Source organism: Xiphias gladius, chromosome 12, assembly GCF_016859285.1.
Source record: "Xiphias gladius isolate SHS-SW01 ecotype Sanya breed wild chromosome 12, ASM1685928v1, whole genome shotgun sequence".
Taxonomy (NCBI): Eukaryota; Metazoa; Chordata; class Actinopteri; order Istiophoriformes; family Xiphiidae; genus Xiphias; species Xiphias gladius.
In genome coordinates, this window is record NC_053411.1 from 3,159,058 (window position 1) to 3,171,408 (window position 12,351).

General features: G+C 39.7%; 1 protein-coding gene across 3 annotated transcripts in view; it reads left to right on the top strand.

The window, feature by feature from the left end:
* The window catches only part of afap1 (actin filament associated protein 1), a 90,115-nt gene that overhangs the window by 16,769 nt on the left and 60,995 nt on the right, over positions 1 to 12,351 (top strand). For 2 of the 3 annotated variants that reach the window (XM_040140964.1, XM_040140961.1), the window contains exon 1: positions 6,772 to 7,040. The exons of the other annotated variant lie outside the window; for it this stretch is intronic. In XM_040140964.1, coding sequence (XP_039996898.1) covers positions 7,004 to 7,040 — 37 coding nt within the window. In that variant the 5' untranslated portion in view covers positions 6,772 to 7,003. Of the gene's footprint in view, positions 1 to 6,771; positions 7,041 to 12,351 lie in introns of those variants that run through there. 3 annotated transcript variants of the gene reach the window in all.

Sequence of the window (12,351 nt, forward strand, 5' to 3'; positions counted from 1 at the left end):
ATGTGAAATGTGAAAAGGATCTTTCATTGTGACAAATAATAAAAACAAATACTTTTCATCCAACCATGCCATTCTTCAGCTCTATAACATGCTATAGTGTCTCTCAGCTAATTCTTTTGGTTTCACTGGCCACATCTTTACTGTTTTGGTTCTGTGTCACCACTGTCATCATCCTCATTTCCAGCATAAAAGTTCTCATAAATCCAACCCCAGGTGTTTCACCCATTTCCATAGTTGTGACCAGGTAGCTACTGGCTAACAGCTTTGTTTTGGATGGGAAACAGAGTAACAATGGACAACATTTAAGTGAATGCTAATGTTGCTGTTGCTGTTGCTGTTGCTGTGTGTTTGCTGGATGTGTAAATAAGCACTTGTTTGCTAACATATTCATCATCACAACTTTATAAGGGGATTATATGTCAGTGGTGTGTTTACATCCTTTTCTGCTGCCCCCAAATTCTCCCCAAAAATTCATAGCTGCTTTAAAGTCAAGTATTCTTACATATATGCATGTAAATTTCTTCTGAAACAATTATGGTCTTGCTGCTCTTCCTCTGTTTGTCGTTGTTTTTTTTTCTGCTTTCTTTCCACTCCCCGAGACAGTATACAGAACAGAAATGAAGGACAATTACAATAAATCAGGCTTGTTGGTAAAAGTATGTTTTTTTTTCTTATTTCCAGTCTTTATTTTCTTTGTTAAGTCTCCAGAGTTAGTGACTGCATTCAATCCAAGGTCAAACAATCATACATAATTTCATTGGATATCTCATATTGTCAACAGTAATTTCTGTCTTGATATTGCCCAGAGTGACAGGTTGGCTCCTCAAGCACTACAAGACTGTATTAACCATGTCTGACAATCACAGCAGGGGCCTGACAAGGCTCCATAATGACCCTGCTGACTTGTGGATTTTGAGACCCTTTCTTGGTCTGGCCATCTTGTCATCTAATGTGCCACTTGGCCTTAGACAATTCTGTCCCCTCTAAATGTTTAAGAGGCCAAACAGGGTTATTATTCCCAGTTGTAGATAAAGTAATTCCTGGCCATATCACCCACTCTTTTTGTCAGTTCCACCCCTAGTCTTTATGAGTAGGGGTGGATCTGACATACACACAATCATTTGGTCAGTGCCAGTAGTGGTATTCATCAGAGTTTGACGTGATTCTGCAGCTCTGGTTTCCCATCAGCCCCTGACAGCACCATACTCCAGCAGTGGCTCTCCTCTCTGTGAGGACAAGGCTCACTTTGTCTCAAACCCAAACTATGTGTCTTAATTCAATAAGGCAAACTGGAGAGGGGGATGGGTTGAGAAATTGTTATTTATTGCAAGTCAGACTCCTACCATGTGACACTATGGATGACTTGGTTCAGTTTTGTAGCACCAGTTTCCTCACAATACTTTCCATATAGAGTTTTACACTGGGAAGTCCAAAAAGAGTTGACTTGCTATTGATTAAAATGGTCTAAGCTGTTACAGCCATGCCTTTGGTTAGGACTTGTGTCAAATAGGAAAGGCTCAGTATAGATGATTATGTAATTAAAATATGTTATGGTACAAGTATAGGGTAACACCAGGACTGAAAAGAGCAAAGACCAAAGTTTTCAAATCAAGTAGAGTAGTGTTGCTTTGCAGATTTTTGAAAGTTGAGGCGCAAGTACAGCTCTCAAAATGTACTGTTGTGTAATACGTCACAGTCAACATAGAGCCTGTATACATTGTTGTGAATGTTACATTGTTGTAGATTGATTTGCATCGCATTACTTCACAACAAAAAATCTTTAACGAAAATATTGGCATACGTAATTTTCACTGTGATGGGGCGCAAAGTCAAGAACCTTCTAGGCTAAGATTTTCATATCATGGGAAAATTACTGAAACCCAACTGATACCTGGAATGCTAGATAACATACATCCAAATTTCTAAAACACAGCAGCAGTGTTTGCAACATGGTGAGTTGTAAAGGAAGATGTAGTTGAGTTCTTTTGGTTACAGTTACAGTGAGACTTTGGTCATAATTTAACTTAGTGTAGTATAAAACCAGTGGTCCACATTGTCCACAATTTCATGTACATAGACCTTCAACATACACGACATGGTCAAAATGATATGGATGGACAGATAGTTTTGTCCTCTAGCTGTTTTTCATGGTTTGGGCAAGAGCCCTGAGGTCTAATTTGTTGAAATCTTAATGATAATGGTCTGCTTCCAACTTCCAACTTGTTTCAACATGAACCAAGCAAGACCCCACCTACCTTAGAATTTTTTACAAGCCACCAACCAAACTCTATAAATATAAACTCTCTAAAAATATGTATTTAAGAAATCACTAAATTTTACATTTTATTTATTTTGTCAGCTTGGAAAACTCTGAAACAAGTGCATGAAAAAGCAAAAACACCTCAAAAGGGAAGACTGTTATTAATTCAAATTAAAACCATGGATGTTTTATAGCCAGCTTTAGTTACAGTGTGTATATATGTGTGTGTGTATATGTGTCTGTGCGTGTGTGTGTGCGTGTGTGTGTGTTTGTGTGTGTGTGTGTGTGTGTGTGTGTGTGTGTGTGTGTGTAGTTGGGGTGTCTGAATAACATGACAGGTTGATGGCTGGCTGGTGCATGGAAGGGTCCAAGTTATTACAGTATCTCAATCTCTATTAGATTTAATCTCAGTCAGGGGGCCAAACACTGATGTCAGTGTTGACTTTTATACAGCAGAGCCAAGCCGACATCTATCCAGTATGAGAATTCAGTGAGATCACACACACACACACACACACACACACACACACACACACACACACACACACACACATTACAGCATAGAAAAGTGTGTGACTCCAGACTTAAGTGAAAAATATAGAGAGAGTTACAACACACACACAATTTAACTGGAATCCATCCATCGTTTCATCACTCATCATTTCAACATACACATGCTCAGCACACTCCCTCTCCATCATAATATCTCACCCTGATAAGATTCTCATAGCTCAAGCAGAAATCCTCCCACTGGATTTCTCCACTACAATTAACTGACTCTAGGGTCATCTGGCCTGCATACCGCCTCACAGTGCACCACAATGAACAGCGCTTTGAGGAATGCCACCTCCATCTGCCCATAAAAACACCCTGAACCCAACCTGCCTCTTGTGTTCTAAGCTCAGTGATGTTTGTCTGGTCTTGTTATTTTCAGACCAGGAAAGTGAGTTTTAATGGATATAAAATCTGGAGGGTTTTGGGTTCAGATTAGCCAGCTGTTTGTTTTGACAGGCACGTCCGAAGCAATTGTCTCTGACCGCAGTCTTTGCGTGTGTGTGGCCCTTTGCTGCCTGTTGTGCTGAACTCGAGGCTCTTTGTTGCTGTGGCAACATTGGCTGCCATACTGTGAGCTAGAGTGAGGATGAGTTAAAAAGTGGTGTCAAGACAGCTGTAAAGCTGAGAAAGGCAGAAGTTACATTTCAAACGTGTCCCATTCCCAGAAATGAAAGCTTCACTAATCAGTATAATCAAAACAATAGATCAAATGACTATGTGTAAGTGAAAGCTTTCAGTCGTAGTGAAGAACCCCGACTCTGCAGTTCCCCTCAACTCAGCTGAGCTTTTAAGCCTTTTTTAGCTAAGTGTTTGGGTTTTTTATATTTTATTTGCAAACTCTGCTCTCATCAACCTTGTTTTCAAATGAGGCAAGCAGCTGCTTTCACAATAAAAGCTCTGATAAACCCACTGTCCACTACCGGAGCACCAAACAACAGACAAACAGCATTAGCTAGCTAGCTACCTGGTGAACATAGTTCAGCATTTAACAGGTAAAGAGCTCAGTAGTTGGATGGAGACCGAAACAGAGTTAACTGATAATTTGGCTTAGGCTCAGGTGAGAAGAGACATGACTCCAAATGAATATTATTGTTAGACTGTGTCTACTGAATATGGAAATTGTTTGCTAACAGGTTAGCCATAACAACTTTATTAGGTGATAATTGGTCACTCTTGTGCTTTCAGTTTGTTTTGCTGAACATAAGTGGCCAAAAACACATAACACACATGGCCAAACACAGTAACAGTCAGAAGACACAGAAATGACAATTTTACATTTTCCAGTCCACCAGTTCAGTTTCATCTGTGGGAGGAAACCAGACTGGCAGTTTGGAGGTGACAGTGCTAACCACCAAGCCGCTCTGCATCCCACTAATTAAGACAGACAAGTGAAATTTTTCACACTTAGAATGGATGTTGGGACGTTTTGTCCACATCGGGAATGACAAATCCAAAGTGTGTCCTAACAGCAGTGATCGAGTGTTCTGTTCTGAGAAAACTGGACTTATCTGTGATATTAACCAGCCTGCATCTCACAGACAGGTTCTGGTCACAGCAGAGACTGACATAAGGAGATTCCTTTGGGTGTCTGCGATGTCTTTGTTGGTTGCACAACTCTACTTGGTTGAACGACTGCCTCTTCAGAGGTCAACAGTGTTAAAGCATATATTGGTTGAGAAATAGTCATAACTTCAGTGAAGTACTGCCTGAAAGAATTAGTTTTGAAAGTTATCCACAGTTAATGTTAATTTCATTGTTATTAAAGATGAAGTTTCCAACAGGGTCTCCAACCTAAACAATGAAACAGGTTGTTTGCCATTGCCTTCCAAAACAACTCATTTCAGCATTTTCTTATCTGGTGCTACTGGTTAGTTGATATTGTTTGTCAGTGCCTTCCAAAAAGCAAATGACCCTTACAAAAATGATCTGTATGAGTGTTTTATAAAAATGGATTCATACTTCATATACACAAACTCTTCTTCAATTGGATATTTACATGGGGAAGATGCAGTGGGACAATAAAAAGCTATACAGTCCAGCAACAGCCACATTCCGCAGAAAATCTCTGATTAATAAATTACAGGCTAAACAAAATGTCATAAACTGAAATATATATACACTGCTAACACCACATACACATACTCCTTTGTGGACTAGGTCAGTTACAGGAACATTATGGTGATTATCCTTTAGGGAAATACACTTCAACAACCTCTGCCATTCTTTGGCTCTCCTTGAATGGGTGGAACTGAAAGGTGAGCTGAGACATTATTCTTTCTCTCCACACTGTTCCCTCCCTCAGTCTCATGTTCCTCACTGAAAAAGTGCAGTTGTGAAGAAAAAAAAAAAGAAAAACACAGCGTCGGGTAGCCTCAGTATGACTCTCTCCACACCCCCTCACCCCCCTTCCCTTCCCTCCTCGTCATCCTCCTCCTTCCCTGGTGGCAGATGGGATGTTGAACTCAGACTGGCTCTTGCTTACCCCTGGGGATGCGGATGGTGGGGCGAGGTCAGCAGCTTATGGTAATGGAGTGTAATTAGGGAAGCTAGCCTCTCTCTCTCTCTCTCTCTCTCTTTCAATGTTTCTTTCCTTCCCTCGTGTGTGTGGGTTAAACTTCACAAAGTGTAACTAAAGCTAAAGCTGGTTCTGACCAATCTGAAGCTAAAGAGGTGGAATTCATGTTGGTAGAACAAACTCTTGCAACATCGCAGGAGTTTTTGAAAAGACTCAATGTGCAGATCATCAAAATTACAAGCAGTTAATAGTAAGGAGGTCACAGGTCAAGGCCTTTGTGCAGTTACAATATCCCAGTGAACATCAATTAAGGAGGTCTCCTATAGCTAAAAAGTAAGTGTTTAAGAGTTGTATTATAAAGTATGGGTCTGAGGGAAACACTGGAGGTGTTGATATATGGTGAAACTTGGTCTTTTTTTCACATTTTAATTTGTATTATGTCGTTCCATATGAATACTCACTTCTCAGGTCAGTATTTAACATTTTATTATCAATATTTCTACATACATGTGTGTGTTTTATACTGTTGTGTGTTTCATCGTGTGGTTGCATGTGACATGGAATAGTTTGTAGAAACAGAGTGAAGGTTTCTGTCACAACTTCCCCTGCTTCCAGGGTGCATGGAGAAGGTGAAAGGTCTATGAGGTCAAAACTTGTTGTATATAGAACAACTTTATTGTTAGACCAACTCGTTTCGGTTGCTGGCCTTCATCTGGGTCAGCATTAAACATGCTATAGACAAAATTTTAATAGGGTAGGTGTAAAGCAGAAAAATCAAAAACAAACCAATCATATGCGTCCATATACAAATCAACCAATGGAACAGTCTGCAAAGAAAATTTTCCTTTTTACACAATAAAGTGTACTCAAAAAGGTATAATGAAAGTATATTTAAAATCTGCACATAAACAATTAAGAGCTGCTCGTGACAGATTATCCATGCAGACAGAATGGAGGAGGAGGGAAGGCACAAGAAAAGAGGTGGAAAATGCTCCCTTCAAGTGCACTCTCTTCTTCATTGTTGAAAAGCAAGAAACAATGCAAATCAGAAATATCAGGTTTATTATTTCTAGCATTTCTTATTAGCCTATTGTTTTTTTACTGAAATTATTATTTTGATATTAATTCAAATAATATTTTTTTTAGTGTTATTAGTAATAATATTCAATATCTATTACGCAGTCTGTCTGTAATTCTGGTCGTGTTAAGATGCAAAAATTAGTTGAATCTGAGCAGTTAAGGTATTATATAGTCTTTATGAAACCAAATCAATTTTAATTAAACAATCTAACGCGTTTCTGTCCCCTAAAAGGAGATAAATTCATAATCCGGGCAGGGAATTATCGTAGTTCCGACATTCTTTAAATGCAGCATAACTATCCATGCAGGCAGTTTGCGGGAAGGAGAGCGAGTGAGATAGAGAGACGTTCAGAGGAGCAGAGGGGAGGGGGAAAGAAGGGAAAGGAAGGAGGAGGAGGAGAAAAGTTTGAAAGAAAAAGAGAGACGTTCCAGTGGCCGGCTTGGTAGAAAGGGAAGAAGTGGAGGCTGAAAGAGGAGGCAGAAAACGGCGCAAAGTCTGCGTGTGCGGGGATTTTACTGCTGCCGGGGAGCCGCTGGGCACGCGCCAGCTCCTGTGAGCGTAGTCGGGCGGATTAGATGAGTCTGACTTCACGATGAGGAGCGACCCCGTTCTGTTCACTTCCAGCAGGGGTGAGTGGCTCAACCTGGGGCTATTTTTCTGACCACGAAAAATCACTGTACCGCTCTCCATTTACAGGAATAGACCAACAGGAGATTAAAACGCGTGCCAGGAGTTTACCGTGACTTTATTACACTGTATCACGCGTAGCATCTCCTTAATAACACTAATAAACCTGTGGAAGTTTGTTTTTTTACGAGTCGCTAGCATACGGATTTTGCAGTGACCGTTTGTAACCGATATTTCCATCTCGTTTGCTAGGCTATTAGTCGAGTTTTCTTTGGTATTGAAGTTGTCCTATTATAATGCTGCTGTGGTTTTCATAGTATATGTTATAGCTTGAATGTACTCAAAGTTTTTTTTCATGTTCTGTAATATTTAGAAATAATAGTCTTACTCACTTACCGAATTTTACCGCAACAAATGATGGTTCGTGCATGAAAATTCATCATAAAATTGGAACAGTTTATTATTATGTATTTCTTATTTCTCAGTGTGCTTTAGCAATTTTGTATCCTAGCAGTGCTCGAAGCACGCGCGCGCGCACGCCCACTGAAAAGAGCCAGTGGTGAAATTCAGCTGGGAAAAAAAGAAAAAGTTTGAATTTTGAAATGAGCAGTGTTTATAAAAGGTAGGCTAGTGTCTCTGACAGACTGAGAGGGGGCTGGAGGGAAGGTGTCACAGCGGGAGAAACTGTGGAGAGATTCTGGCTCTTGACAGTGTTTGTCAAGTGTCCATGTAGTATGAACTTCACGCCAAACTCCATTCAGTTATCTGCCAATTTAATGTGGCTTTACTTACTGCAAAAATGCATCCGTCATAAATATGAAGCAAGACCTTTTGGTACTTTTGTCTGCAGGAGTTAAGAACTTGACTTTTTCAGTGTAACACTTAAATTGATTAAACTGAAACTTTTACATCAACTTGCAGGCCAATCTTGATAGACTAACAGAACATAAAATAGAGCAAGATTCCTTTTTACCTTCACTGACCCCTAATGTGAAAACTAATGCTTTCTCTTTTTCTGTTGTTAAAGTTATCATCTTTCTTGTATTCTGACATACTTCATAATGACTTATTGTGCAGCAGCTAGTTTCAAAAGCATATAGCAGGTGCTGTTATTAGCTTTTTAGTTAATATTTGTTCATTTTCAGTTTTTTGACACAGCTCACTGTTATGTAACTGAATTCCTTGTTTTGTAGCATTGTGACCTTAAAAACAAGTCTGTTTCCCATTACCTCATTGTTGCTAGACAACGGCTCCAGATACACCAACAACACACATTATGTTGAATGCTTCAGTGAAACATAAAATAAGGGATCAGTAGGATTTAGGTAGGTTTTAGCTTACCTGTAGGGTATAAACATGGGGTCCATAACCCCCTTACTGTATGGCCTAGACTTGAAATGATACAAACTGATTTTCTAGACTTGCTATCACCCAACAGCAGAAGAAAGGAAAACCTACTGCAGGCACTCTGACTACCTTTTTGGTCTTGGGTTAAACTTCTAGCCTCACTTAAATAGTAATGAGATTGGATAAATTGGTAAACCTATAAAACCTATGTATATTACCAATGGTAAGGGTCTTTCATTTATCAGGTCATAGTCCATCCACCTCTACAGCTCTATTCATAAGAGTTATTGAAAGCATTGCTTTTCATCCATGTATCTTATTTTCTATCAGATTACCCATCTTAATTTAAGATGCCAGTCCCCAGTCAGATATTACACCGTTCAGGTCATCATCGGGGTAACGCCACACTATAGCCAGAGGTATCCAAATATGATCCTGGAATGACAACACAATTGCTCCATATCTCCAATGTCTCTTGCTTGTCGCAGTGAATGGAGTCCTACAATAACAAGACCTCTGCTAGCAGCTGCAGGGTATCAGGTAGCCCGGCAGCGCTTCTCTGCCCAGCACTTGGTGAGGTTCTGACAGACATCCATTGTGTAAAGGGGCTGTAATCACATCCTAGCAGCATACAAGAATGTAGCAGACCATGTTTTGGTTTTGGATTTGGAAAAGGGGTTAACCAATGTGAGTTTAAGATAACCGATATGCAGGTATGTAATAGATGGTAAACCAAGTCAGTTTACCCAGTTTCCCAGCTCTTTCGGCTAACATATTTTCTAGGAGCTACATTTATAGGAGTGAGGAGAATGGTTTTTTGGGGAAAAGCCTTTACTTAAAGCTTCAGTCTCTTTTTTTGGTTATATTGGCGGTAGTTTACTTTGTAATGTAATGAAATAAAGCAGCATTATACTCACTGCATATTACAGCTGAGAACAATGTTTTAACTTCTGCAGCAGATAATCACAACATAGTTTTACCTTTAACTATTTCCATGCCCAAAACTAGCAAATGTGTGTCCGTGAATTTGTACTTTACAAGCTTGGAAAAGCTCTAACAGAAGCATTTTTGACACATTCTTAAACCAAAGGTACTACTTCTAATGATAACAGTAGTATGTTCTGATCGAGCCAGAATATCACTTCAGATTAAGGGTGTTTGATTGACAGTCAGTGTGTTAGATGGCTTGAAGTTGGTCAACAGTGTCAGGGTTCCCCAAAAACAAACTCTGCAAAAAAAATGTCTGCTCAAATTTACTCTGTCTGGACAATCTTGGCAATTCCATTTAAATGCATTATTTGCAGCCCAAAATTAGGCTGTTATAAAAGATAGTGTGAAAGATCCCTAAAAGGCCGTTTTATGTACTGGTCTACTGAACCCTGACTTGCTTTACCGTCCCTGTTGAAACAAGCTGCTGCTCGATATGGGGAATCACAGTAAGCTGCTTTGATGGAGTCACGGATCCCTTTCAGCAAGTCCTTCGCTCAAACGGTCTCCCACTTATTGGGTGCCATGTTTTGGGGGCATAAATGTGTTATAAGTGTTAAAGTGTTTATTGCCACTTCTCATTGCAGCTTTCCTCACGGAACCCCTGAGTCAATGAGCAATCAATTGGGGTGTTTTTAATGTGGGCAGAATGGGTACATGGTGTCACCGTTCTGGCCCACTTGGTCCATTTGGTTCTGCTTTAAAATTGGGGGTTGCTTTCCCTCTCCGCCTTGTTCAGAACTCCCATTCGCCCCAATGATGATTGAAGTTTAAAAGCTTTCATCTGTTAGACATGCGAGCCCCTCCTTTTTGGTGGCTGGGGGAAGACAGATCCCAGGAGTGGAGAGAAGAGATGAGGAGAAATGAGTTTGTAATCTCTCCCTCCTTCCCTCCAAAGCCGGCCTGTCAGTAAGCTGGCATGCGGGAAGAGAGGCTTTAATTTCGGGCCGACTAATCATAGCCCTCCCGGCCTTCCCCCATGTCAATATCCATCTGGAAAAACACAGGGAGAAGGATGGAGATCTTTAGCCAAGCTCTAGCACAATTCAGAAGACCCTGATGTATGTCAAATAGCAAAGTTTCATATGGCTTAAAGAAACTGGAAACTGGCCTGCTGATTTAACATCATCAACCAAGCATTTACCTTTGGACCCCTGCCTCAAAATGTAAAACTAACAGTTGAAATAGTGCTATTTAGTCTTGGCATTAATGGTTACCTTGGTAATTTGGGTCTATTAGGAGAGGATCATTTCTGATGAGCCACACCAAGCGTATTTAATAGGATTATTGTTGTAATAGGATGAGCCTGGTGGTTTGTTACACTGTCTGTCTGTATTGGACAAACCTTTTTGGATTACAAGACCAAAGCTGCGTTGGTGGCATGCTATGATGGGGGCTACTTTAGCGGGGGTGATGTAGAGTGTGTGGGGCTTCACACAGCTAGAGGTTTGGCAGATTATGGGAGGGCCTCCAGAAGAGACAACAACAACAAAAAAGGAATGGCATTATGAGCACCTAATGTGGTGGCATGTGTAATTTCCATGTGTTTATGTGAGAGTTATGCTATGTTCGTACTTGTGATTGGATCTGCCCGTCTCGTCACGAATTCCCATATGGGTATGCCTTGTGTGAGGGGTTGCATGGCATTCTGGTACTGTAGGAGGGATGTAATGGGTGACAATCAGGACTGTTTTAGCATCTAAAGTTAAGATACTACTGGCATAAGACCAGACAGAGTGTTCAGCCAGTTACATTCTATCAGTGCAAAGATTTACGCATCCCTGCAGATCTCAGACTTTCCCATGGGTGTTTACACTTGTGTAGGCTGGGGTTATATGCACTGGTTTGCAACAGAAGGTTAGTATGAATTAGACTAAGATGAGGATGTAGTGGAGGGTAAACCCAACAGAATCCTATTTACCCTTTTTGTTTATATCATTGGGATGCCTCATAATGATTGATATGTTGCCAATTAAGCAATTTTTCTGGATTCTGCAATTTCCAAGACCCCTTTGGTAGCTTTATTCAATAAAGGACTTAGTTACAAATCTAGCAACCTTTTGGGCATAAGTTATCTGCTTTCTCTTGAAGAGAACCACTGTTGCTATAGCTGTCTGTGTTGACTTAAATTGACATATTTTCATATGCAGGTTATGAGCCAATCATTAACATGAATGCGGATTAGCCCATGACATCATCTAGCAAATTTTGACCAGGCTTTTGCTATTTTCTATTTACGAAGGTTATCATGCATCATAAATCTAGTTTAAGACTGTCTTGTAAACTCAGTTTGACGGTTTCACAATGAATTCTTTTGGACTTTTTATATAAATGGCAACAAAATCTGATGTAAGAATACTAAAGCTGTGTTTCTAAACTAGTGACATCTTAGTAAGTAAGTAAACTTTATTTATCTTTTATTCACTGCTACATCTAACCACATATTTTTTATTATCAATTTGATCTACCAATTATATTTTAATTAATTATTTATTCTATTTAGAAATGCCTATCATAAGTTCCAAGTGCCCAAGGGATCTTCAAATTGTTTATTATCAATAGTACCGTACCAGTAGTCCAAAACCCAAATGTATTACTCAATTTACAATAACAATGAAACAAAAAAGTAGCAAATAAAAATTGATGATTAATTTTCTGTTGATTGACTAAAAATTATGCTAAAAGAGCTTCAAAGAAAAGGTGGGTAAATAAGAATGCAGTCTTGTCTCAGGGCGGCTGAACAGATTAAGATTAGGGATTGCACCAATCCAATTTAATATCTCCTGATTCTGATACCTCATCTCAAAGTACCTACAGGAACCAATTACTGATCCATTCCCCCCCGTATTCAAAATCACACCACACTGCATGGAACTCATTGGGATCATGTCTGTGCAAGGTAATATGAGGCCAGGAATTTTTTTTGCACTAAAAGTAATTTGTATCTGATAGTGGAACCACTGAATTTTTGATAATGAC